This window comes from Canis aureus, chromosome 25 (assembly GCF_053574225.1).
Source record: "Canis aureus isolate CA01 chromosome 25, VMU_Caureus_v.1.0, whole genome shotgun sequence".
Lineage (NCBI taxonomy): Eukaryota > Metazoa > Chordata > Mammalia > Carnivora > Canidae > Canis > Canis aureus.
In genome coordinates, this window is record NC_135635.1 from 5,947,444 (window position 1) to 5,974,896 (window position 27,453).

The following is a 27,453-nucleotide window of genomic DNA, read 5'->3' on the forward strand; positions in this document are numbered from 1 at the left end:
CTAGGAAGCTAGCAGGACTCCTTGTAATAAAGGCCATTTTAGTGTGATTTTTGGTATTTGGAAAGCTTTGATCCTTGGCTGGCACTGCATCTGTAAAATATGAGTGTAAGTAAGGAAAGAGGCAGTTTGGGACTTGACATGAATAGGTGAGCAGTGGAATAGCTGCTGGAGCCCTAGAGCACTTTGGCTCAGCCTGGAAGGGACAGGAAAAGGCGTTGTAAATGAGTGGAGTACACCTTCTCCAGCCCCCACCCCCCCGCCCCGGGAATCTGGAGGAGGTTTTCTTTTATATATATATATATATATATATATATATATATATATATATATATATGTAGTGAATGATCATGCTTTATTGGAGAGATCTGCCGAACAGATGAAGGCAGCCCAGTGGGCATCTTACTTCCCACTTTGGCTTAGAAAGATCAACTGGAGCCAGGTTCCTCTGGGCAACTTTTCATCCTCATCCCTCCAAAGGGTGGGGACTCGGGAGCCGGGGGAGCTGCTCTCATAGCTCCCCCTGGCCCTCGGCCCAGCTGCTCGAGGGGGAGGAGTTACCGCCGCTCTTCGGGCATCAGAACTCATCATGATGGCTGTGACCTAAAATCCTCAGGAAGCCCCGGGGTCATGGCCCAGAAGCACCCCGGAGAAAGAGGGTTGTGTGGAGCCCACCACAGTGGTGGTGCCTCCTTCAGGACTTTAGGATCCTCTGTGGACCCTGAAATACTTTCATTCTCAGGACTCAGGGACTCAGCGGGGCCTGCTCCCAATGGTACCCGCTGCCTCACAGAGCACTCTAGTCCCAAGTACACACAGCCCCCAAACCCAGCCCACTGGTCGGATCCAAGCCATGGCCCCCCCAGGGGTCCTGGACCCCCTAGGGATGGAGAGGACCCCGATCAGAGTGAGGCATCTTCAGAAGAAGAGTCAGGAGTGGACCAGGAACTCTCAAGAGAGAATGAGGCTGGGTACCAGGAGGATTGGAACCCTTCTTTTCTTTCCATTCCATCTGCTTGCAACTGCCAGGGAACCCCTGGAATCCCTGAAGGGCCTTACTCTGAGGGAGGAGATAGCTCTCCTAGCAACTTTTGCCATCATTGTACCTCTCCAGTTTTGGGGGAAGATGAAGAGTTGGAAGAGGAATATGATGATGAGGAACCTCTCAAGTTCCCCAGTGATTTTTCACGTGTGCCCAGTGGGAAGAAACCTCCACCCCGGAGACAGCGGCACCGCATTCTGGCCAAGGAGGATACTCGGGACGGTGGACGCAGAGATCCCAGGTCCCCTGGCCGACATCGGCTGGGCCGGAAACGAAGTCAGGCAGATAAGCGCAGAGGCCTCAGATTATGGGGAGCAGAGGAACTATGTCAGCTTGGACAGGCAGGCTTCTGGTGGCTGATTGAACTGCTGGTATTGGTGGGAGAGTACGTGGAAACTTGTGGCCATCTCATCTATGCATGCAGGCAGCTGAAAGGCAGTGATCTGGACCTTTTTCGAGTCTGGTTGGGAGTCTGGGCAGGGCGGCTGGGGGGCTGGGCCCAGGTGATGTTCCAATTTCTGAGCCAAGGATGTTGCTATGGAGCAGGGCTGTTCACCCATTTTCTTAGGCTACTGGGTGCTTTGCTGCTCCTGGCTCTGGCCCTCTTGTTGGGCTGTCTACAGTTGGGCTGGCAGTTTCTGGTGGGACTGGGTGACCGGTTAGGCTGGAGGGGTAAAGCTACTTGGCTCTTTTCTTGGTTGGATTTCCCCACCTTGCAGCATTGCCTGATTCTGTTAAGAGATAGCAGGCCATGGCAGCAGTTGGTAAAAATGTTTCAGTGGGGTTGGCTGGAGTTGCCTTGGGTCAAGCCAAGGACTAACAGGCAGGGGAATGCACCTGTAGCTGGTGGTCGCTACTGCCAGCCTGAAGAGGAAGTGGCTCGACTCTTGACCATGGCTGGGGTTCCTGAGGATGAGCTAAACCCTTTCCATGTGTTGGGGGTTGAAGCCACAGCATCAGATGTTGAATTGAAGAAGGCCTATAGGCAGCTGGCAGTGATGGTTCATCCTGACAAAAATCATCATCCCTGGGCTGAAGAGGCCTTCAAGGTTTTACGGGCAGCTTGGGACATTGTCAGCAACCCTGAAAGGCGGAAGGAATATGAAATGAAACGACTGGCAGAGAATGAGCTGAGCCGGTCAGTGAATGAGTTTCTGTCCAAGCTGCAGGATGACCTCAAAGAAGCAATGAATACTATGATGTGCAGCCGATGCCAGGGAAAGCATAGGAGGTTTGAAATGGACCGGGAACCTAAGAGTGCCAGATACTGTGCTGAGTGTAATAAACTGCATCCTGCTGAGGAAGGAGACTTTTGGGCAGAGTCAAGCATGTTGGGCCTCAAGATCACCTATTTTGCACTGATGGATGGAAAGGTGTATGATATCACAGAATGGGCTGGATGCCAGCGTGTGGGAATCTCCCCAGATACCCACAGAGTCCCCTATCACATCTCATTTGGTTCTCGGATTCCAGGCACCAGTGGGCGGCAGAGAACAACCCCAGATGCCCCTCCTGCTGACTTTCAGGATTTCTTGAGCTGGATCTTTCAAGTACTCCCAGGCCAGATGCCCAATGGGAACTTCTTTGCAGCTCCTCAGCCTGGCCCTGGGGCCACTGCAGCCTCTAAGCCCAACAGCACAGTACCCAAGGGAGAAGCCAAACCGAAGCGGCGGAAGAAAGTGAGGAGGCCCTTCCAATGTTGACACCCCTTCTCTTCTTTCCTCAGATCAATGTCAGGGAGTCAAAAGGGCTGTGTATAGCACAGGATGGAGTTTTGATTGTTTATTTTTAAATATTTAAAAAAGGGAAAATTTTAAGCTCAAATTGTTCACTCAGTACTTGTAGGAAGCCTCGGAACCACTTTCCCTCTTCCACCAGCACCTAGGAACTGAATCTTGTCTTCTGACAATACCAAAGAAATAGGGGGTGAGAGCCTGGACCCGGGCTGGACAGTATCTCCCATGGTTGTGTGGGAACTGGGTATTTCCCTGGGGTCTGTATGCCTTTGTCTTTTGCTTCTAGAGCAGATGACACTTTTCCCCCTCTTTTTAAACTACAAGTCTATCTTATTTTTTGGCCCGTTTCAGGAGGGAGCCCCCTCCTTTATGCCAACATACTAGTTAAAAGACAGAACAAGAAGCATGTAGCCCTAATTATAGGAGATTATACAGAGTTCAGAGTGGGAACTCTGAATTTTTCCTCTGACATTCACCTTGTGGGTAATCACCCAACTTCATGCTTGTTGCTGCAGGGATGGCCAAAACTAATAATTTTTAAAAAGCAGACTCATAAAAAAAAAAAAAAAAAAAAAAAGCAGACTCATGCCCTCTGCCCTTGGGTGAGGGGGAAGGATAAAGGGGCTCCCAGAAGCCCCCTTATGATCCAAGGGTTTGTATTTTTTAAGTTTGTTCATATTTGTATGTATATATCTATTTAAAGCCAGGGGATTATCTTTCTATAAATATATAACTGGCAAACAAAACAAAACAAAACAAAACAAAAAAAAAACAAAAAACAAAAAAACCCCACAAAAAACAAAGAGTGGGGACTCTTGCAACCATTTCCTTGAAGGATCAACCTCATTGACTACGATACTGCTACTGTGCAAAGCTTGATCCTCTGTTTTGTTTCTTATATTTCACATATGAGTGAAATCATACGATAATTGTCTTTCTCTGATTGACCTATTTTGCTCAGCATAATACCCTCCAGTGCCATCCACCTCGCTGGCAACGTAAGATTTCATTTTTTTTTCGATGGCTGAGTAATATTCCTTTGTACATATGTAGTACATCTTCTTTATCCATTCATTTTGCCAATGGACATCTGGGCTCTTTCCATAGTTTGACCATGCAGACATTGGTGCCATAATCATTGGGGTGCAGGTGCCCCCTTGGATCATTATCTTTGTATCTTTTGGGTAAATACCTAGTAGTGTAAATGCTGGGTTGTGGGTAGCTCTATTTTTAACTTTTTGAGGAACTTCTGGTGCAAGAGAGCTTGGCTCCTGTCTCAGGGAGTGGAAGAATGAATCTCGTGGACAAAGGAGAATGAGTAAAGTCGATAGAAGTTTGTTATGCAAGGATACAGAAAATGCTATCAGGAGTGAGGGGGTTCCGGACAGAGTTGCCATTGAGGGCTTTTTTGGCTGGCCTTTTATTGAGAGCCTAACCAGGGAGTTTATGGCCTTGAGATTTCTTGTGCTGTCTTGAGTGAATGACATAAGGCTGTCTTTTAGTCTGGAGTCTTTGTGATTACTTTGTAGCTGTCAAAGAAAGATAATATTTTGGAGCCAGGGCGCCAGATTTACTTCCTTTTCTCTGTTTTTGTTGCCTTATCTCTAGTATCCTTGGGATTTATAGGAGCGTCACTCTGGGGCTTCTTGGTATCCTTGGAAATATGGGAGCCTGACTCTGGGCCTTTCCGTTATTTTTCCCTGCCTAGCTCCATCTGCCCTAACTCAACTCCATACTCCAGACTGGTTATACCAGCTTGCATTCCTCCCAGCAGTGTAAGAGTACCAGCAGTGTACCTTTCCCTGCATCTTGAGGTAATTCTTTGTTTGTTTGTTTTTCATCTATCTTGGCTGTTTATTTCCCGTTCTGTGAACAATCTATTCACGTTCTTTGCCATTTTTCTTCTGCAGTGTTTTTGTTGCTGCTCTTTTTTTTGTTTATGTTTTTATTGGAGTTTGATTTGCCAACATATAGTATAACACCCAGTGCTCATCCTGTCCCCTCAGTGCCCATCACCCAGTCACCTCATCCCCCGCCCACCTCCCCTTCCACTACCGCTTGTTCGTTTCCCAGAGTTAGGAGTCTCTCATGTTCTGTCACCTTCTCTGATTTTTCCCACTCATTTTCTCTCCTTTGCCCTATAATCCTTTCACTATTTTGTATATTCCCCATATGAGTGAAACCATATGATAATTTTCCTTCTTTATTGACTTATGTCACTCAGCATAATACCCTCCAGTTCCACCTACGTGGAAGCAAATGGTGGCTATTTGTTGTGTCTAATGACTGAAAATGGTTCAGTTTTCTTTTTCTTGAGTTACATATTCCTCTAAATTAAACAAAAGCCTGCTTTTCAAATGTATTGAGATGAATTTTAGTATTTCCTTAAGGTTTTTATTCTTTTATCAGAGTTGTATTATTGGTTTCTTTTTTCTTAGATGTATTTATGGAGTTATTTCAAATTTATAGATCTTTTGAAAGTCTTAACTTCTCAACTTTATTTTTCTGCATCTGACTTGTTAATTTGTGCCTTTGAGTTCCTTTTCTTCCTTTCTTATGTTTGTTTTTTTTTTTTCTTGGTAATGATTGGATTTGAGCTTTCGGTAGCATAAATTTTTCCTGGTTATTAGTGAATGCATATAAGATAAATAAAGATAATGGTTGCCCTCGTACTGTTTTGTAACTGTAGTATATAATATTCTTTTGTTCATTAAATTCTTAATACGGTTTTTTTAGTTTCGACACTACTTACTTACATTTACATATCACATTGTCATTTGTCAATCGTAGGCATATACAATTTGATATAGAATATTATTACATTAAATATCAAGTAAGAAATGATTAAAGAGAGGTCTTTAATAGTCACTGCTTTTAGTATGCCTTTCTTTCCTTTTTTTTTTTTTTTAAAGATTTTATTTATTTATTCATGAGAGACACACAGAGAGAGAGAGAGAGGCAGAGACAGAGGCAGAGGGAGAAGCAGGCTCCATGCAGGGGGCCCAACATGTGACTCGATCCGAGGTCTCTAGGATCAAGTCCTGGACTGAAGATGCTGCTAAACCGCTGAGCCACCCGCACTCCCCTAGTCTGCCTGTCTTAATGTAATTTATACTCATTGAAATTCTTTTAGATGGCAGAGTAATGTTCTATATCTATATCTATATATCTATATCTATATATCTCACATCTTTTTTTAAAAGATTTTATTTATTTATTCATGAGATACAAAGAGAGTGAGAGAGAGGCAGAGACACAGGTAGAGGGAGAAGCAGGCTTCATGCAGGAACCTGACGTAGGACTCGATCCTGGGTCTCCAGGATCAGGCCCTGGTCTGAGGGTGTTGCTAAACTGTTGAGCCACCCAGGCTGCCCTAGACCACATTTTCTTTATCCATGCATCAGTCAATTTCCTTGGTGCTCTTTCTATAATTTGACTATTATTGATGCTGCTGCTATAAACATCAGGATGTGAGTGGCCCTTTAAATTGGTATTTTTGTATTGTTTGGGTAAATACCTAGTAGTGCAATTGCTAGAATGTAGGGTAGTTTTATTTTTAACTTTTATTTTGGAAAATGTTTGTTTATTTGAGAGAGAGAGAGAGAGAGAGAGAGAGAGAGCATCCCAAGCAGACTACAGGTGAGTGGGGAATCTGAAGTGGATTTTCATTCATCTCAAGACCCTGAGATCACAACCTGAGCCAAACTGAAGAGTCAGATGCTCAACTGACTGTGCCACCCAGCTGCCCCTATTCTTAAGGTTCAGAGGAACTTCCATACTGTTTTCCAGATGGCTGTACCAGTTTATATCCCCACCAACAGTGCAAGAAGGTTCTCCTTTTTCCCCTCCTTCCCAATACCTGTTGTTTCCTGTGTTAATTTTAGCCATTCTGACAGATGTGAGGACGTATCTCACTGTGGTTTTTGACTTGTGTTGCCCTGATGATGAGTGATGTTGAACAACTTTTCATGTGTCTTTTAGCTATCTGGATGTCTACTTTGAGAAAGGTCTGCTATGTCCTCCACTCATTTCTTAACTGCATTATTTGGGTTTTTTTTTAGTGTTGAGTTTGATAAGCTCATTATAGATTTTGGATACTAATTTATCAGATTAGGTCATTTGCAAATATTTTCTCCCATTGTGAAGGTTGCCTTTTAGTTTGTTGTTTCCCTTGCTGTGCTGAAGCTTTTTATCTTGATGAAGTCCCAATAGTTCATTTTTGCTTTTGTTTCCCTTGCCTCTGGGGACATGTCTAGCAAGAAGTTGCTGTGGCCGTGGTCAGAGAGGTTGCTGCCTGTGTTTTCTTCTAGGATTTTGATGGTTTCCTGTCTCATGCTTAAGTCTTTCATCAGTTTTGAATTTATTTTTGTGTATGATGTATTTTTGTGATTTTTGTGTATGATGTACTCAGCAAACAGTAGAGCACAGATTTTCCAAATAAGGAACCACAGTCAAAGTGGTACAGTTTCATTCTTCTGCATGTTACTGTCCAGTTTCCCAACACCATTGGTTGAAGAGACTGTCTTTTTCCCCATTGGATATTCTTTCCTGCTTTGTTGAAGATTAGTTGACCATATAGTTGTAGGTCCATTTCTGGGTTTTTATTCTGCTCCATTGGCCTATGTGTCTGTTTTTGTACCAGTACCAACTGTCTTATGACTACAGCTTTGAAATATAGCTTGATGTCTAGAATTGTGATGCTGCCAGCTTTGCTTTTCTTTTTCAAGATTGCTTTGGCTATGTGCGGTCTTATCTGGTTCCATACAAATTTTAGGATTGCTTGTTCTAGCTCTGTGAGAAATGCTAGGAGTGTTTGGATAGGGATTGCATTAAATGTGTAGATTGTTTTCAGTAGTATGGACATTTTGACAATATTTGTTCTTCCAAACCAAGAGCATGGAATGTTTTTCCATTTCTTTGTGTCCTCTTCAATTTCTTTCATAAGTGTTCAATAGTTTTCAGCGTACAGATCTTTTACTTCTTTGGTTAGGTTTATTCCTAGGTATCCTATGGTATTTAGCACATCAACATAAAGTTTAGCTTGTTTTGTTGACATAGGATTTTTTCTGTTTGCCAATGCTTTATTTAAAAACTTACTAGAAGTTGGGATTTGCAAATGTTAACTTCTGTTTAATAATGTCTCCCTTGTTTTTAGTTCTTTGTGCAACACCTCATCAGATGCTGAATCACCTGAAATGATCATCAAATCTTTTCAACTTAATTATTTTGATGTCTTATCCATCTGTTTTGTGGAAAATTGTCTACATTCCCTTGCAAACAGTGGAGCACAGGCTTTCCAAATAAGGAGCCCTTGTCAAGGACTATCACCTTGGAGTAATAGTCAAGCTCTATTTAGACAAACTCAGGACTCCTTCTTCCAAATTGTGTGTCACTGTGTGTGGGAGAAGGTGGGAACAAAAAAGAAATGCAAAGGAGCACGGTCTTTGTAACCATGTGTCTGTCACTACTTAGAGATATTTCCCCAATGTCCTTCTCACAGCTGCCTTCACCTCTTTATTCTTCAGGCTGTAGATGAAAGGATTCAGTAAGGGTGTGACTGCACCGTACTGCAAGGACAGGAGCAAATCCAGGGAAGAATCGGTTGTGGGCATAAGGTAGCGAATCAAACCTGAGCCAAAGAACAGGGTCACTGTAATGAAGTGAGAGGAGCAGGTGGAGAAGGTCTTGCTTCTGCCTGAGGTGGAGCTGATGCTCAGGATGGTGGAGACGATACGGGCATAGGAGAAGGAGATTGGGAGGAAGGTCCCAAGCCCATGCAGTAAAATGGAGCAGATCAAGATGTCAACATTGATGGAAATATCTGAGCAAGAGAGAGGGAAGAGGGAAGGCAGCTCACAGATGTAATGGTGTATGGTTTGGGCCTCACAGAAGTCCAGGTTAATAGCCAAGAGCACAATGATAAATGCATGGAGACAGGCCAGACCCCATGAGATCAACACGAGCTTCACACAGAACTGGGTGCTCATCACCTGGCCATAGAGTAGTGGGTGGCAGATGGCAGCATAGCGGTCATAGGCCATCACTGAGAGCAGACAGGCTTCGGTCCCTGGTGTGATAAACGCAAAGAACACCTGGGTGAGGCAGCCCTCTACTGAGATGGTTCTCTTCTCAGACAGAAGGTCCTTCAGGAGCTTGGGCACAGTGACAGAAGAGAAGCAGAGGTCTAGGAAGGACAGGTTACTCAGGAAGAAGTACATGGGAGTGTGGAGGCGGGAATCAGCCCTGATCACCAGCAGCATCATCAGGTTCCCCATCACAGTCAGGAGGTAGATCCCCAGGAAGAGAACAAAGAGCACAGCTTCGATGTAGGGGTTGTCGGACAGCCCAAGGAGAATGAACTCCGTGATGGTGCTGTGGTTCCTCCAGGCCATTTGTGGAGGGGGTTTCCCTGGAGTAATAGAGAAATAGTGATGAGATCCCTCTCCTTCACGTCATCACTCCTCTTACCATACATGCTTCCCTGCTTCCCTACACTCTGTGCGGACATCTCAAGGCTGCCCTCACTGTCTATCAAGAGAAGTTTTTATCTTGTTTAGTTATTACTGATCTGGGTCTCAGTGTTTGCACAGTTCAGAGAATCTTCTTCTTTTTCCATAGGGATTTACTTGGAAAAATGAGTCTTGCTTGTTCACCTCCACATCCTTGCATTACATTCTATTGCATTCTTCCTAGCTTTTAGAAACCTAAAAATTCTTGCATGTATCTGCAGAGATCTTCTAAACTTTTTCCCTTCAAATTCTGAATGATAGTTTTTTGTTCAAAATCATCCAATATCTCCTTACCAGAGTTGACATCCATTCGGCAAAGTAGGCGCCTATCTTACATGGCTGATGAAAAAAAAATAATATATATATATATATAGTCTGGATTTTATCCATTTTTTAAACTGCTTCAAAAGTATAAATTATAATAATATCTATGGAAAGGGGTCTATGAAGGCAAAAGTACCTGGGGCCATTAAGTCATAATGTGTCACTGCTCTCTACTTCATTACGGGCATTTAAGTATAATAAGACTTTATTAAATATGCTTTCTTTCTTTCTTTTTAACTTAAAAAAGTTTTTAATTTAAATTTCAATTTATTAACATACATGTACTATTAGTTTCAGGGGTACAATGTAGTGATTCAACAGTTCCATATAATACCCAGTGCTCATCACAGCATGTGCCCTCCTTAATCCCCTCACCTATTTCACCCATCGCCCCACCTACCTCTCCTCTAGTAATCATCAGTTCATTCTCCATAATTAAGAATCTTTCTTGGTTTCTCTCTCTTTCTCTCATTTCCCTTTTGCTCATTTGTTTTGTTTCTAAAATCCATGTGTGATTAAAATCATTTCATATTTGACTTTCTTTGACTTATTTCAGTCACTCCGACTAGAAAGCATTATACTTTCTAGTTCCATCCGTGTTGTTGTAAATGTCAAGATTGTATTCTTTTTGATAGCTGATTAATATTCCATTCATCTGTATCACTTTTTCTTTATCTATTCATCAATTGATGGACACCTCGGCCACTTTCATGTCTTGGCTATTACAAATAATGCTGCTATAAACATAAAGGTGCAAGTATCCCCCTGGATTAGTGCTTTTGCATTCTTAGGGTAAGCAATTAGTAGTGTAATTGCTGGGTCATAGAGTAGTTCTATTTTTAACTTTCTGAAGAACCTCCATACAAATACGCTTTCTTAATGACTATCTCAATTGTTTCAAGGTAGTTCCATAAGATTGGAGAGGGAATTATTAGCCTTGGGATAAGGAAGTTTACCCCATTTTACCTGTGAGCAGTCTCATATTAAGGGATATTTGCAATGTCATATAACAACAAGTAGAAGAAAGAGGAAATACATGCCATTATTTTTCTAATTACAATCCAATGTCTAGGCTTAGTCCACATCATGAGGAACAATTTTCTTACCTGGACCTTAAAATTCTTCCTCATCTGCCCTTAAACTTTTGGCCATTTTGGCTGCTTTTGATACCAGAAAGGTCCGTTTGTTTCTGTCTTTGCTCACCTTCTCCTCTATATGTCCTCCTCTTAATTCCAGAGATGCAGACTCTCATGGGCCTTCCAATGTCACCTATAGCCCTGCTCAATTCCTTATAGCCTGACCCCACTTCTCCCTCCTTGAACTCCCAGCTCTCTGTTCAAATCATGGGACCACTGGCTCTCAGGTGCCTTATGTGATGGTCTGATTCTGTGTCTGGCTCATGGGGGACATCTATCTGGGTTTTCCCCTCCTGATTGTGAGCTCCATGAGAACAGAGCCACAACTGGACAAGCACAGTCACAAACCAGCATATCTCTGGTTCTGTCCCACCCATTAGCTTCTGATTACCTCTCCAATTGTCCAATTGAGGCATCTCCTGTGTTCCTCAGAGACCTCTTGACAGTGCTTAGCACCATTTCATCCCTTCCTCCAGGAGCCCCCAGGTCACAGGCGCCTGGAGGGAGCACGGTGGTCCTTGCTGTCTGCCACTCTTGTCAGGCCTCCCACTCAACAAGATCGGAGGCCACAGCTGCTGATTTTCAAGGTTGTCATCATCTGCACAGACCTCACCAGCTCATGCTGCTGCCATCATGTCTCTCCTGCTCTCATACTGGTAGACTCAAGGGAACTGTGGTCACCATTGCAAGAATGTGCTTGTGTTCTTGTTGTGGACATGTTATTCCTCTATTGCACCCTTAGGGGCAGAGGCAAGAGGGTTATTTTATACAACATTTTGGGATCCTCTTGCTCCAGATTTCAGCTGTGTAACCAGGAGGAGTAGATGGTGAGGCATTTAGGTGAATGAGGATACTAAGATTCATTTTGACCCCTAAGTTCTTGGACTATATAGGGAGTCACTGTCCTATGAGAAGATTCCTTCCTCAGTTGGATGTTTAAAGCTAACGTATCAGTATTCTTTTTTGTTTGTCAGTCCACAGTCTGATTCCACAGTAGGCTTCTGTCCTCAAAGAACTACTTAATCACACCAACCCAGAGAACCCTGCTTCTGACCCTTTGGGCTTTGCTGGCAATGTATGACCAGGTGCTAAGTTATATTAAGGAAAGCCTAACTTCTGATCCTATTAACAAATCCAGTAGTCCCACCTCAGTCCATCTTAGCCCTGAGTCTAGGTTACCTGTGTGCCAGGACAGATAGTGAGATGTTCACTGTTACGTGCCTGCAGGACATTAGCTTTGTTCCAGTGATGTGAAGCATAACTGGCTGGAGAAGTTACTTTTGAGAATCCTGCATGGATAAAATTGCAGATACTGCTGAGAGCAAACTCTGGGTGAATCTATGAAATCCACATAACATGATATGATAAATGGAAGCCATTCTTTTTAAAGATTCGTGTATTTCAAATATTTATGGATATGTCTACCTTGAAAATGACTTCCTTTCTTCCACTGACACTCACAAGGGGCACCGGGCTACAGTGCCCACAGGGGGTTCAAGTTGTCATCTGAAGAACACTGTAGTAGTTGTGCAAAATCCTTTTCTGTCCTGACATAGGTCGTATTATGTATAAACAAAGACACCAGTTACTTCTCTCATGTGATTTTCAGGTTGCTCACAGAATGGAATCTTCCTCCCCATCACCATTTTTGAACAATACTTCAAATCGGTGCCTGAGATTTCTTTAGTGACCAGGGACAATTCTTAGCATTTACATCCTGGATCAATTAAGCATGAAAATAAAACACTTGCAGTCACCCTTCTGAAGGGAAGATATTGGCTTCATTTAATCCTGAGCTATACCAGACCTATGCCAGAGGCAGAACATGGATTGTGAGCAGGAGAGGATTGAGGGAAAGTAGGGAGACTGGTGATGGAAGGGTGGGAGCTGTTAAAGGAGGGGATTTTAGCAGTGTCTTCGATGAACACTTGTGTCATTATTTTGTCACCTGGGACACTTCACATTCATTGGACACCTGGATATTTGCTCAATTTCTCTTACAAAGCTATATGGCAGGATATTGGGTATGATTTTGTGGCTTTCAGGAAGTTAACTAAGGTCAGCATCTTCTCCAATGGAGCTGCTAATATAGCAAATCACAGATTTATTTTTCAGACTTAAGGATGAAGCCCAAATTTGAGAACAACTCTGCTGGAGCATGATCACCCAATCTTGCCCAAAGAGAAAGCTATTTGACAGCCAGTTTCCGTTAAGAGGGAGTGTTTGGTGTGTGGAAAACTTACCTGGACACTGGCTGTTCAAAGCTGTCTTTGGAATGAAGAAATGCCTGAAGGTTGTGTGCTGAAGGTCAGGCTAGACAAGGTGGCTCTAGGGAACCTATGAGCTGGTCTGTGGCAAACAGACCCTAAGTGCTAGGTTCATGGGGTGAAATCTGTTTCGGGGAGAAGCGTATCAGCACTGGAGCAGGTGGTACCTTTGACAAACTTGATTCACTTGAAGTGATTATCAGAGCTGTCTTCTCCTCTCGTCTCTCATACTATTCACAGTGTCTCACGGTGACCAGTTCTCAGGTGACTTGAATATCAAGGAAAGGAAGTCTACTGTGCTTCTACTGTGTACTGGGCAAGCAGGAAAACAGGTGGCTCTGATAGTGTGATCCGCATTTCTGATTGTCCTCTTTCATTGCAGGCGTCAGTCTTTTTCAGCCCTTTGGGATCTGATCCCAAAGATTCTCTGAACCCATGAGAAGATTGATGCCTAGACTTTAAAGTGTACTGTCTTCGGTGAGGCAGGGAGGGAGAGAAAGTGGCCAAGGCAGCTGGTACAAAAGCACCAATTGAAACATACAGAGAACATCCCAGGCAGAAAAATTCGAGTACCACCAGAATCACAGAAAAGATATTACCATTCTCCTGGCTTTTCTTGGAGGAGGCAACTCCACGTGTTCCATCCTTGCCATCAGGACCAGACACTTGGTAGGTAATCCCAATAAGGGAAGCCCTGTCACAAGCACCTCTTTACAGAGCACATAGCCTGTTCCCTTGGCTGTCAGTGAGTGAAGGAAGTTAGCATAGGGGAGGCTCTGGAAGCACTGGATCTATCAGAGCATCAGGATTATTTTCCAGAACATCTAAATAGAGAGGTCATTCTGCAATTTGGGCCACTCTATGGAAGGTCAAGGACAATATTTCCAAACAGCTCATATTCTGAACAACAGACACACATTTCATGAATACCTTCTCTCCTGATCTCAGGGGCAGTAGTGTGCTAGGTCTTCCTTTATGCTCTCTGTGCTTCTGAATGCTCTTCTCAGAGTGTCACTTAAAGAAGGAAGAATCCACCAGAACGAATAGAAAGGCTGCCTGGCTTAGGCAGCCATGGGGTGTTGTGGGCCCCAGGGGAAGCTGGGCTGCTGCCCTGTAATCCCTGAAGTCCCAGCCTGAAGCTGAGCTCTGGACTCAGTATCCACAGCTTGCTATAACTAGAAAGGTAAATGTAGTCTGAGGTACAGGAGTTCTCTCCAGGGTGATATTTCAGTTATCTGAATTAAAGCAATTATTTATAGTCTAAGAGAGGACAGCTGGAGGCCAGAACACCTGTGCCTTCCTGCCTGTAGCCCTTTGTTTCTCTTGGGCCCTGTAAATGTCATTCCTTGAGTAAGGTTAAATTCAGACCTGAAATCCTGACTGCTTAATATGTGGCAGCCCCTCAGCTAATGAAAATCTCACTTTTAGGAAGCTAGAGGTACTCCTTGTAATAAGGGCCATTTTAGTGTGATTTTTGGTATTTGGAAAGCTTTGATCCTTGGCTGGCACTGCATCCGTAAAATATGAGTGTAAGCAAGGTAAGAGGCTGTTCAGGACTTGACATGAATAGGTGAGCAGTGGAATAGCTGCTGGAGCCCTAGAGCACTTTGGTTCAGCCTGGAAGGGATAGGACAAGGGTCTTATGTGGTGGAGGACATCTTTTGAGCCCCCACTGAACATGGAGGAGGTCCTCTTTAATATATAATATATATATATATATTATATAATAAATGGCATGATCTTTTTTTATTGGAGAGATCTGCCAAACAGATGAAGGCAGCCCAGTGGGCATCTTACACTTCCTACTTTGGCTAAGAAAGATCAACTGGAACCCAGGTTCCTCCGGGCAACTTTATATTCTCATCCCTCAAAAGGGTGGGGGGGAAACTTCCAACCATTTCCTTCAGGCACTTCTAGTCTGTTAGAGATCAAGCCCCTCAGGTGTAACTTTTTGTTTTCCATAAAGAAAATTTCTTTACATTTTTTGAGGTCTTCATTTGTTACTTGCATTCTAAGTTCTTTCAAGGCCATCAGACCAGCTTCTGTATGGATTGCCTGATGTCAGCCCCACAGAGGTCATCTTCAGCCATGATCAAGTCATCCAGGGTTACATCGTCAGCCAACATCACCCTGCTTGTGGAATCTGACAGATGTACTTCTAGTCCTTTTTGGGGCAAGGGTAGTTCAATTATCCTGTCCATGAAACCTGGTCTGACAAGCACTGGATCCAAAGTTTTTGTTTAGTTTGTGACAGAGACATTTTCTTCTTCTTTTTTTTTTTTTTTGTAAAATAAATTTATTTTTTATTGGTGTTCAATTTGCCAACATACAGAATAACACCCAGTGCTCATCCCATCAAGTGCTCCCCTCAGTGCCCATCACCCAGTCACTCCCACCTCCTGCCCACCTCCCCTTCCACCACGCCTAGTTCGTTTTCCAGAGTTAGGAGTCTCTCATGTTCTGTCTCCCTTTCTGATATTTCCCACTCATTTTTTCTTCTTTCCCCTTCATTCCCATTCACTATTTTTTATATTCCCCGAATGAATGAGACCATATAATGTTTGTCCTTCTCCGATTGACTTATTTCACTCAGCATAATACCCTCCAGTTCCATCCCCGTCGAAGCAAATGGTGGTATTTGTCGTTTCTAATGGCTGAGGAATATTCCATTGTATACACAGACCACATCTTCTTTATCCATTCATCTTTCGATGGACACCGAGGCTCCTTCCACAGTTTGGCTATTGTGGACATTGTTGCTAGAAACATTGGGGTGCAGGTGTCCCGGCGTTTCATTGCATCTCTATCTTTGGGGTAAATCCCCAGCAGTGCAATAGCTGGGTCGTAGGGCAGGTCTATTTTTAACTCTTTGAGGAACCTCTACACAGTTTTCCAGAGTGGCTGCACCAGTTCACATTCCCACCAACAGTGCAGGACGGTTCCCCTTTCTAGTGAAGAGATTATTTCAGAGCATGTGAAACCAGTCATTGGGTGTAGGATGCCCAGGTTTAAATTGGTCCAAACCAGTTCTGGACCCTAATCACAGAAAAGCCCGAATATATAAATGTGCACTGGCCTGAAATCTCTACTAACATTTTTCCCTTTTAGCATTTTCAGGGTTTAAGACCCAACACAGCTTTATGTGTTGGATCAGCAAACACTGTAGATTCTTAAAAGCAGCAAGATCAGGGAAATTGACAATTGTCATGCAAAGAGACTCCTTAAGGACATGCAAATAGACAATTGTAAGTAGTAAAGCTGAAGGTGAATTCATCTAGAGAACATTGCCTTGTAAGGTGAGAGACAAAAATGACAGGTCATTTGCAAATATCTTCTCCCATTCTGTAGGTTGTCTTTTAGTTTTGTTTACTGTTTTTTGTTTGTTTGTTTGTTTTGCTGTGCAGAAGCTTCTTATCTGATGAAGTCACAATAATTCATTTTTGCTTTTGTTTCTCTTGCCTTCATGGATGTATCTTGCAAGAAGTTGCTGTGGCTGAGTTCAAAAAGGGTATTGCCTGTGTTCTCCTCTAGGATTTTGATGGAATCTTGTCTCACATTTTGTTCTTTCATCCACTTTGAGTTTATCTTTGTGTATGGTGAAAGAGAGTGGTCTAGTTTCATTCTTCTGCATGTGGATGTCCAATTTTCCCAGCACTCCTTACTTGTTCTTTTGCCTGAGATGATGAGTGTAAAAAGCAAACACAAGGTAAAGGAGATTGAAGGTTACCATCTCCTCATCAAGACTTGGGAGACTGAGTTTTCAGAGTTCTAGTATTTTCGAATGGTTTCATTTATGTAAAGCTCAAGAACAGGCTAAAGTACCCATATTTCTTCTATTAGCTTTGGTTTGTGTTTTATAAGACTATGATCCCTAGGAGGAAGCCACCTAGAGAAGAGTTTTGTGCCAGTGTTAGCCTATGGATAGTTCAGCTGTGGGTTGGACATACCTTGGCCCCATAAACTACCCAGGTTCACTTTCCAAACCAATTTTTCTCCTGGTTTTACGCTTATGGTTTCTTTTATAGATGCCGTTAATGACAATCATCAGGAACTGAAAAAAATAAAAATATTTTAAAAAAGTTTTTAAAATTTATTCATGATAGACAGGAAGAGAGACAGAGAGAGAGAGAGAGAGAGAGAGAAAGGGAGAGAGAGAGGCAAAGATATAGGCAGAGGGAGGAGTTGGCTCCCCACAAAGAGCCCTATGTGGGACTTGATCCTGGACCCTGGGACAACACCCTGAGCTGAAGGCAGACGTTCAACCACTGATACACCCAGGCATCCCTGAAGAAACAAAGATTTATTACTTATAAGACCTGGAAATTTCATAGATCACTAGGCCCACCTGGTGAAGTCTTTGGGGGAAGGGAGAGAAGGAAAGAATGCCTCGTTTTCCTTTTACTTGGGTCAAGGTTGGGGACCTGGGGTTTCCTGGGCTCCCTTTCTGTTGGTGAATTTTAACACAAGAGTGGGAATTTAAAGTTCGGGGAGAGAAAAAAACAAAAACAAAAACAAAAGAATATGGAGTTGAAATAGTCAGCTGTGGAAAAGAACCAGTATCTCTGTATCTGGTGGATTCCACTCCTGGCAGTGGGTTTATTCAAGATGCCTAAACAACCAAAGCGTAAGTCAGGCCCTTGCATTACAAGAGAGAACACAGCTCTCAAGGCTTACCCTACAGCAAGGAGGAGGATGAAATCTAATGCATGAAGATGGCACAGGAGATGGATGGGAAGAAGCCACTTCATTGATGATTTGATTGAGTTACTCAACTAACTGGAGCTATGTATCTCCAGACCTATTGCTAGTTCAATGATAAATCTTAAGTTTCTGTTATTGTTAATCACATTTTGGTCACTTGAAGATGCCTAATGAATACATACTCTGCTGAGTCAAGCACATCTTGTGTCATTTTTGTTCAGTTTTGTTGCTTTGGTCTGCTCGTTTGAGCTCTGTGTGCTTATGAAGTTTAATCCTGATGTTTATATATTGATCTTGCTGTAGCAAATGGCTTTTTGTATGATATATCTTTTTGGTTCACAATTGCTATCGACTAATAGAAAAACTACTGATTGCAAGAATATTCAACAATTTTTTCCCTTTCTGAATTCTCCTGGAATGCTAATAAATTCTCATTTCTGATCGAGATTTCTTAGATTTCTGGGTAGATAATCATGATGAACTCTGATATTTGTAGATCCCACTCTTGCAATTGTAAATGTCATCTTCTCATCTTGTCTCACTGCTTTGGAGGGAAATTGCATCATCTTCTCAAGTAATATGAGTAGCAGTGTTGTTTTATTACACTGTAATTACTTCAGTCTGGTATTATCTGTTATCATGAAGCATGTGGTTGAATATTATTTAATGTTACATATTTTGTATTTGTATTTTGATTCTGTACTCTAAACAATACATATAACATTGAAGTTGGGAAGCCTGGGTGGCTCAGCGGCTTGATGCTACCTTCATTCAGCCCGGGGTGTGATCCTGGAGTTCCAGGATGGAGTCTCACTTTGGGCTCCCTGCATGGAGGCTGCTTCTCCCTCTGTCTGTGTCTCTGCCTCTCTCTCTCTGTGTCTCTCATGAATAGATAAAATCTTTAACACTGAAGTTTGAACTCATCTGAAAAACTGTCTGTGCTTGTTGCCCTTTTGAGCTACTTAGAAAAATTAATTGAGGGGCACCTGGGTGGCTCAGCCATTGAGTGTCTGCCTTCTGCTCAGGGTGTGATCTTGGTCAAGGTTTCTTGCCTGGAGCCTGTTTCTCCCTCTGTCTGTGTCTCTGCCTCTCTCTGTGTCTCTCATGAATAAATAGATAAAAATATTAAAAAAAGAAAAATTAATTTAATTTAAATTCACTTAATTAACACAGTGTATTATTAGCTTCAGAGGTAGATTTCACTGATTCATCATTTGTATGTAACACCCAGTGCTCATTACATATCATGCCCTCCTTAATGTCTATCATCCAGTTACCCCATCCCGTTACTTACCTACCCTTAGCAACCCTCAGTTGGTTTCCTATAGTTAAGAGTCATTTATGGTTTGTCTCCCTTTATGATTTTGTCTTCTTTATTTTTCCCTCCCCTCTCTTATGATCCTCTGTCTCAAATTCCACATATGAGTGAAATCATACGATAATTGTCTTCCTCTGATTGACTTATTTTGCTCAGCATAGTACCCTCCAGTTCCATCCACCTTGTTGCCAATGGTAAAATTTCATTTTTTTTTTAATGGCTGAGTAATAGTCCTTTGTATATATGTAGCACATCTTCTTTATCCATTCATTTGCCAATGGACATCTGGGCTCTTTCCATAGTTTGACCATGTGGACATTGGTTCTTTAATCATTGAGGTGCAAGTGCCCCCTTGGATCATTACATTTGTATCTTTTGGGTAAATGCCTCGTAGTGTAATTTCTGGGTTGTGGGTAGCTCTATTTTTAACTTTTTGAGGAACTTCTGGTGCAAGAGAGCTTGGTTCTTGTCTCAGGGAGTGGAAGAATGAATCTCGTGGACAAAGGAGAGTGAGTAAAGATGATAGATGTTTATTATGCAAGGATACAGAAAATGCTATCAGGAGTGAGGGGGTTCCGGACAGAGTTGCCATTGAGGGCTTTATTGGCTGGCCTTTTATTGAGAGCCTAACCAGGGAGTTTATGGCCTTGAGATTTCTTGTGCTGTCTTGAGTGAATGACATAAGGCTGTCTTTTAGTCTGGTGAGTCTTTGTGATTACTTTGTAGCTGTCATAGGAAGATAACATTTTGGAGCCAGGGGGCCAGATTTACTTCCTTTTCTCTGTTTTTGTTGCCTTATCTCTAGTATCCTTGGGATTTATGGGAGCCTGACTCTGGGCCTTTCCCTTATTTTTCCCTGCCTAGCTCCATCTGTCCCTAACTCAACTCCATACTGTTTTCCAGACTGGTTATACCAGCTTGCATTCCTCCCAGCAGTGTAAGAGTACCAGCAGTGTACCAGAAGTGTACCTTTTCCTGCAACTTGAGGTAATTCTTTGTTTGTTTTTCATCTATATTTGCTGTTACTTCCTGTTCTGTGGACCATTTATTCATGTTCTTTGCCATTTTTCTTTTGCAGTGTTTTTGTTGCTGCTCTTTTTTTTTTGTATATGTTTTTATTGGAGTTCGATTTGCCAACATATAGCAAAACACCCAGTGCTCGTCCTGTCAAGTGCCCCCTCAGTGCCCGTCACCCAGTCACCCCCTCCCCACCTTCCCTTCCACTACCCCTTGTTCATCTCCCAGAGTTAGGAGTCTCTCATGTTCTGTCGCTTTCTCTGATTTTTCCCACTCATTTCCTCTCCTTTCCCCTATAATCCCTTTCACTATTTTGTATATTCCCCATATGAGTCAAACTATATGATGATTGTCCTTCCGATTGATTTACTTCACTCAGCATAATACCCTCCAGTTCCATCCACGTCAAAGCAAATGGTGGGTATTTGTCATTTCTAATGGCTGAGTAATGGTTCAATTTTATTTTTCTTGAGTTACATATTCCTCTAAATTAAACAAAAGCCTGCTTTTCAAATGTATTGAGATGAATCTTAGTATTTCCTAAAATTTTTATTCCTTCTTTTTTTTTTTAAAGATTTTATTTATTCATTCATGAGAGACACACATAGAGAGAGGCAAAGACACAGGCAGAGGGAAAAACAGGCTCCCTGCAGGGAGGCTGACTTGGGACTGGATCCCGGGTCTCTAGGATCACGCCCTGGGTTGAAGGTGGCGTTAAACTGCTGAGCCACCTGGGCTGCCCAATTTTTATTCTTTTATAAGAGTTGTATTATTGATTTCTTTTTCTTTTTTTCTTGGATGTATTTATGGAGTAATGCCCAATTTATAGATCTTTTTGTATGTCTGAACTTACTTCTTAATTATATTTTTCTGTGTCTGACTTGTTAATTTGTGCCTTTAAACTTCCTTATCCTCCTTTTCTTATGTTTGGTTAAGTTATCTCGGTAATAATTGGATTTGAGTTTTCAGAAGCATAAATTATTCTTGATTATTAGTGAATGCATATGAGATAGATGAAGATAATGGTTGCCTTCGTACTGATTTATAACTGTAGTATATAATATTCTTTGGTTCATTAAATTTTTACTACGGTTTTTTTAGTTTCGACATTACTTACTACATTTGCATATCAGATTGTCATTTGTCAATTGGAGCCATATACAATTTTATATAAAATATTATTATATTAAATATCAAGTAATAAATGAATAAAGAGAGGCCTATGATAGTCATTGCTTATAGGTGGCCTTTCTTTTAAAAAAAAATTTTTTTTATTGGAGTTCAATTTGCCCTCATATAGCATAACAGCCAGTGCTCATCCTGTCAAGTGCCCCCCTCAGTGCCTGTCACCCAGTCACCCCAACCCCCTGCCCACCACCCCTTCCACTACCCCTAGTTCGTTTCCCAGGGTTAGGAGTCTCTCATGTTTTGTCACCCTCACTGATATTTTTACTCATTTTCTCTCCTTTTCCCTTTTTTCCCTTTCACTATTTTTTATATTCCCCAAATGAATGAGACCATATAATGTTTGTCCTTCTCCGATAGACTTATTTCACTCAGCATAATACCCTCCAGTTCCATCCACGTTGAAGCAGATGGTGGGTATTCCTCGTTTCTAATGGCTGAGTAATATTCCACTGTATATTTAGACCACATCTTCTTTTTTTTAAAATAAATTAATTTTTTATTGGTGTTCAATTTACCAACATACAGAATAACACCCAGTGCTCATCCCATCAAGTGCCCCCCTCAGTGCCCGTCACCCATTAATCCCCATCCCCTGCCCTCCTCCCCTTCCACCACCCCTTGTTCATTTCCCAGAGTTAGGAGTCTTTATGTTCTGTCTCCCTTTCTGATATTTCCCACACATTTCTTCTCCCTTCCTTTATATTCCCTTTCACTATTATTTATATTCCCCAAATGAATGAGAACATACACTGTTTGTCCTTCTCCGATTGACTTACTTCACTCAGCATAATACCCTCCAGTTCCATCCACGTTGAAGCAAATGGTGGGTATTTGTCGTTTCTAATGGCTGAGTAATATTCCATTGTATACACAAACCACATCTTCTTTATCCATTCATCTTTCGATGGACACCAAGGCTCCTTCCACAGTTTGGCTATTGTGGACATTGCTGCTAGAAACATCGGGTTGCAGGTGTCCCGGCGTTTCATTGCATCTTTATCTTTGGGGTAAATCCCCAACAGTGTAATTGCTGGGTCGTAGGGCAGGTCTATTTTTAACTCTTTGAGGAACCTCTACACAGTTTTCCAGAGTGGCTGCACCAGTTCACATTCCCACCAACAGTGTCAGAGGGTTCCCTTTTCTCCGCATCCTCTCCAACATTTGTTGTTTCCTGCCTTGTTAATTTTCCCCATTCTCACTGGTGTGAGGTGGTATCTCATTGTGGTCTTGATTTGTATTTCCCTGATGGCAAGTGATGCAGAGCATTTTCTCATGTGCATGTTGGCCATGTCTATGTCTTCCTCTGTGAGATTTCTCTTCATGTCTTTTGCCCATTTCATGATTGGATTGTTTGTTTCTTTGGTGTTGAGTTTAAGAAGTTCTTTATAGATCTTGGAAACTAGCCCTTTATCTGATACGTCATTTGCAAATCTCTTCTCCCATTTTGTAGGCTTTCAGTTTAGTTTTGTTGACTGTATCCTTTGCTGTGCAAAAGCTTCTTATCTTGATGAAGTCCCAATAGTTCATTTTTGCTTTTGTTTCTTTTGCCTTCGTGGATGTATCTTGCAAGAAGTTACTGTGGCTGAGTTCTAAAAGGGTGTTGCCTGTGTTCTCCTCTAGGATTTTGATGGAATCTTGTCTCACATTTAGATCTTTCATCCATTTTGAGTTTATCTTTGTGTATGGTGCAAGAGAGTGGTCTAGTTTCATTCTTCTGCATGTGGATGTCCAATGTTCCCAGCACCATTTATTGAAGAGACTGTCTTTCTTCCAGTGGATCGTCTTTCCTGCTTTGTCGAATATTAGTTGACCATAAATTTGAGGGTCCACTTCTGGGTTCTCTATTCTGTTCCATTGATCTATGTGTCTGTTTTTGTGCCAGTACCACACTGTCTTGATGACCACCGCCTTGTAGTACAACCTGAAATCTGGCATTGTGATGCCCCCAGATATGGTTTTCTTTTTTAAAATTCCCCTGGCTGGGATCCCTGGGTGGCGCAGCGGTTTGGCGCCTGCCTTTGGCCCAGGGCGCGATCCTGGAGACCCGGGATCAAATCCCACATCGGGCTCCCGGTGCATGGAGCCTGCTTCTCCCTCTGCCTGTGTCTCTGCCTCTCTCTCTCTCTCTCTGTGGCTATCATAAAAAAAAAAATTCCCCTGGCTATTCGGGGTCTTTTCTGATCCACACAAATCTTAAAATAATTTGTTCTAACTCTCTGAAGAAAGTCCATGGTATTTTGATAGGGATTGCATTAAACGTGTATATTGCCCTGGGTAGCATTGACATTTTCACAATATTAATTCTTCCAATCCATGAGCATGGAATATTTTTCCATCTCTTTGTGTCTTCCTCAATTTCTTTCAGAAGTGTTCTATAGTTTTGAGGGTATAGATCCTTTACCTCTTTGGTTAGGTTTATTCCTAGGTATCTTATGCTTTTGGGTGCAATTGTAAATGGGATTGACTCCTTAATTTCTCTTTCTTCAGTCTCAGTGTATAGAAATGCCACTGGTTTCTGGGCATTGATTTTGTATCCTGCCACGCTACCAAATTGCTGTATGAGTTCTAACAATCTTGGGGTTGAGTCTTTTGGGTTTTCTATGTAGAGTATCATGTCATCGGCGAAGAGGGAGAGTTTGACTTCTTTGCCAATTTGAATGCCTTTAATGTCTTTTTGTTGTCTGATTGCTGAAGCTAGGACTTCCAGTACTATGTTGAATAGCAGTGGTGAGAGTGGACATCCCTGACTTGTTCCTGATCTTAGGGGAAAGACTCCCCGTGCTTCCCCATTGAGAATGATATTTGCTGTGGGCTTTTCATAGATGGCTTTTAAGATGTCAAGGAATGTTCCCTCTATCCCTACACTCTGAAGAGTTTTGATCAGGAATGGATGTTGTATTTTGTCAAATGCTTTCTCGGCATCTAATGAGAGGATCATATGGTTCTTGGTTTTTCTCTTGCTGATATGATGGATCACATTGATTGTTTTAAGAGTGTTGAACCAGCCTTGTGTCCCGGGGATAAATCCTACTTGGTCATAGTGAATAATTTTCTTAATGTATTGTTGTATCCTATTGGCTAGTATCTTGTTGAGAATTTTTGCATCCATGTTCATCAGGGATATTGGTCTGTAATTCTCCTTTTTGGTTGGGTCTTTGTCTGGTTTTGGAATTAAGGTGATGCTGGCCTCATAGAACAAATTTTTTTTTAAAGATTTTTATTTATTTATGATAGACACACACACACACACACACACACACACAGAGGCAGAGACACAGGCAGAGAGAGAAGCAGGCTCCATGCCGGGAGCCCGATGTAGGACTTGATTCCGGGACTCCAGTATTGCACCCTGGGCCAAAGGCAGGCGTCAAACCACTGAGCCACCCAGGGATCCCTTATAGAATGAATTTGGAAGTACTCCATCTCTTTCTATCTTTCCAAACAGCTTTGCTAGAATCGGTATGGTTTCTTTTTTAAACGTTTGATAGAATTCCCCAGGGAAGCCATCTGGCCCTGGACTCTTGTGTCTTGGGAGGTTTTTGATGACTGCTTCAATTTCCTCCCTGGTTATTGGCCTGTTAAGGTTTTCTATTTCTTCCTGCTCCGGTTTTGGTAGTTTGTGGTTTTCCAGAATTGCATCAATTTCTTCTAGATTGCCTAATTTATTGGCGTATAGCTGTTCATAATATGTTTTTAAAATCGTTTGTATTTCCTTGGTGTTGGTAGTGATCTCTCCTTTCTCATTCATGATTTTATTAATTTGAGTCTTCTCTCTCTTCTTTTTAATAAGGCTGGCTAATGGTTTATCTATCTTATAATTCTTTCAAAGAACCAACTCCTGGTTTTGTTGATCTGTTCCTCAGTTCTTCTGGTCTCGATTTCATTGAGTTCTGCTCGAATCTTAATGAACTCTCTTCTTCTGCTGGGTGTAGGGTCCATCTCTGTTTTTTCTCTAGCTCCTTTATGTGTAAGGTTAGCTTTTGTATTTGAGTTCTTCCCAGTTTTTGAATGGATGCTTGTATTGCGATGTATTTCCCCCTCAGGACTGCTTTGCTGCATCCCAAAGATTTTGAACGGTTGTATCCTCATTCTCATTAGTTTCCATGAATCTTTTTAATTCTTCCTTAATTTCCTGGTTGACCCTTTCATCTTTTAGCAGGATGGTCCTTAACCTCCACGTGTTTGAGGTCCTTCCAAACTTCTTGTTGTGATTTAGTTCTAATTTCAAGGCATTATGGTCTGAGAATATGCAGGGGACGATCCCAATCTTTTGGTATCGGTTCAGACCCGATTTGTGATCCACTATGTGGTCTATTCTGGAGAAAGTTCCATGTGCACTTGAGAAGAAAGTGTATTCAGTTGAGTTTGGATGTAAAGTTCTGTAGATATCTGTGAAATCCATCTGGTCCAGTGTATCATTTAAAGCTCTTGTTTCTTTGGAGTTGTTGTGCTTAGAAGACCTATTGAGGGTAGAAAGAGCTAGATTGAAGTCACCAAGTATAAGTGTATTATTATCTAAGTATTTCTTCACTTTGGTTATTAATTGATTTGAATATTTGGGAGCTCCCACATTCGGGGCATATATATTGAGGATTAAGTCCTCTTGTTGGATAGATCCTTTAAGTATGATATAGTGTCCCTCTTCATCTCTCACTACAGTTATCGAGGTAAATTTTAGTTTATCTGATATAAGGATGGCTACCCCTGCTTTCTTTTGAGGACCATTTGAATGGTAAATGGTTCTCCAACCTTTTACTTTCAGGCTGTAGGTGTCCTTCTGTCTAAAATGAGTCTCTTGTAGACAGCAAATAGATGGGTCCTGTTTTTTTATCCAGTCTGAAACTCTGCGCCTTTTGATGGGGTCATTAAGCCCGTTCACGTTCAGAGTTACTATTGACAGATATGAGTTTAGTGTCATCGTGATATCTATTCAGTCCTTGTTTTTGTGCATTGTTCCACTGAACTTCTTCTTAAAGGGGAATTTTAAGAGTCCCCCTTAAAATTTCTTGTAGAGCTGGTTTGGAGATCACATATTCTTTCAGTTCCTGCCTGTCTTGGAAGCTCTTTATCTCTCCTTCCATTTTGAATGAGAGCCTTGCTGGATAAAGTATTCTTGGTTGCATGTTCTTCTCATTTAGGACCCTGAATATATCCTGCCAGCCCTTTCTCTTTCTGGCCTGCCAGGTCTCTGTGGAGAGGTCTGCTGTTACCCTAATACTCCTCCCCATAAAAGTCAGGGATTTCTTGTCTCTTGCTGCTTTAAGGATCTTCTCTTTATCTTTGGAATTTGCAAGCTTCACTATTAAATGTCGAGGTGTTGAACGGTTTTTATTGATTATAGGGGGGGATCTCTCTATTTCCTGGATCTGAATGCCTGTTTCCCTTCCCAGATTAGGAAAGTTTTCGGCTAGGATTTGTTCAAATACATATTCTGGCCCTCTGTCCCTTTCGGCGCCCTCGGGAACCCCAATTAAACGTAGGTTTTTCTTCCTCAGGCTGTCGTTTATTTCCCTTAATCTATCTTCATGGTCTTTTAATTGTTTGTCTCTTTTTTCCTCAGTTTCCCTCTTTGCCATCAACTTGTCTTCTATGTCACTCACTCGTTCTTCCACCTCGTTAACCCTCGTCGTTAGGACTTCTAGTTTGGATTGCATCTCATTCAATTGATTTTTAATTTCTGCCTGATTGGATCTAAATTCTGCAGTCATGAAGTCTCTTGAGTCCTTTATGCTTTTTTCCAGAGCCACCAGCAGCTGTATAATAGTGCTTCTGAATTGGCTTTCTGACATTGAATTGTAATTCAAATTTTGTAACTCTGTGGGAGAGGGGACTGTTTCTGATTCTTTCTTTTGAGGTGAGGTTTTCCTTCTAGTCATTTTGCTCAGTGTAGAGAGGCCAAAAAAAAGTTGTATTGGGAAAAGGAGCAAAAGAGAGGAGAGAAAGAAGGAAAGAAAAGAGAAAAAGAAAAAAGGAAGAAAAAAGGAAAAAGGAGAAGAAAAAGAGAAAGAAAAAGAAAGAAAGGGGAAGAAAAAGGGTAGGGGAATCAATCAGAAATAAAAAAAGAAAAAACACGGGGGAGTATCTTCTGATTCTGTGTACTTTAAGTCCCTTGACTTCCCCTGGAACTTGTCCGTCTAGCTGGTCTTCTGGGGGAGGGGCCTGTTGTGCTGATTTTCAGGTGTTAGCAGTTGGGGGAGCTGCTGTGCCCCTGCCTGGTG

General features: G+C 42.0%; 1 protein-coding gene and 2 pseudogenes across 1 annotated transcript; 1 reads left to right on the forward strand and 2 right to left on the reverse strand.

Moving 5' to 3' along the window:
* The first annotated feature begins 501 nt into the window (after nucleotides 1-501).
* LOC144296901 (dnaJ homolog subfamily C member 14 pseudogene) lies at nucleotides 502-2,856 on the forward strand (annotated as a pseudogene).
* Nucleotides 2,857-8,243: 5,387 nt separating this feature from the next.
* LOC144297568 (olfactory receptor 8S1-like) lies at nucleotides 8,244-9,167 on the reverse strand. The gene has a single exon (XM_077871839.1). The coding sequence runs from the start codon at nucleotides 9,165-9,167 to the stop codon at nucleotides 8,244-8,246; it is 924 nt and encodes a 307-aa protein (XP_077727965.1).
* A 5,765-nt stretch (nucleotides 9,168-14,932) lies between these two features.
* The window catches only part of LOC144297570 (26S proteasome regulatory subunit 4-like), a 52,006-nt pseudogene continuing 39,485 nt past the window's right edge, over nucleotides 14,933-27,453 (reverse strand).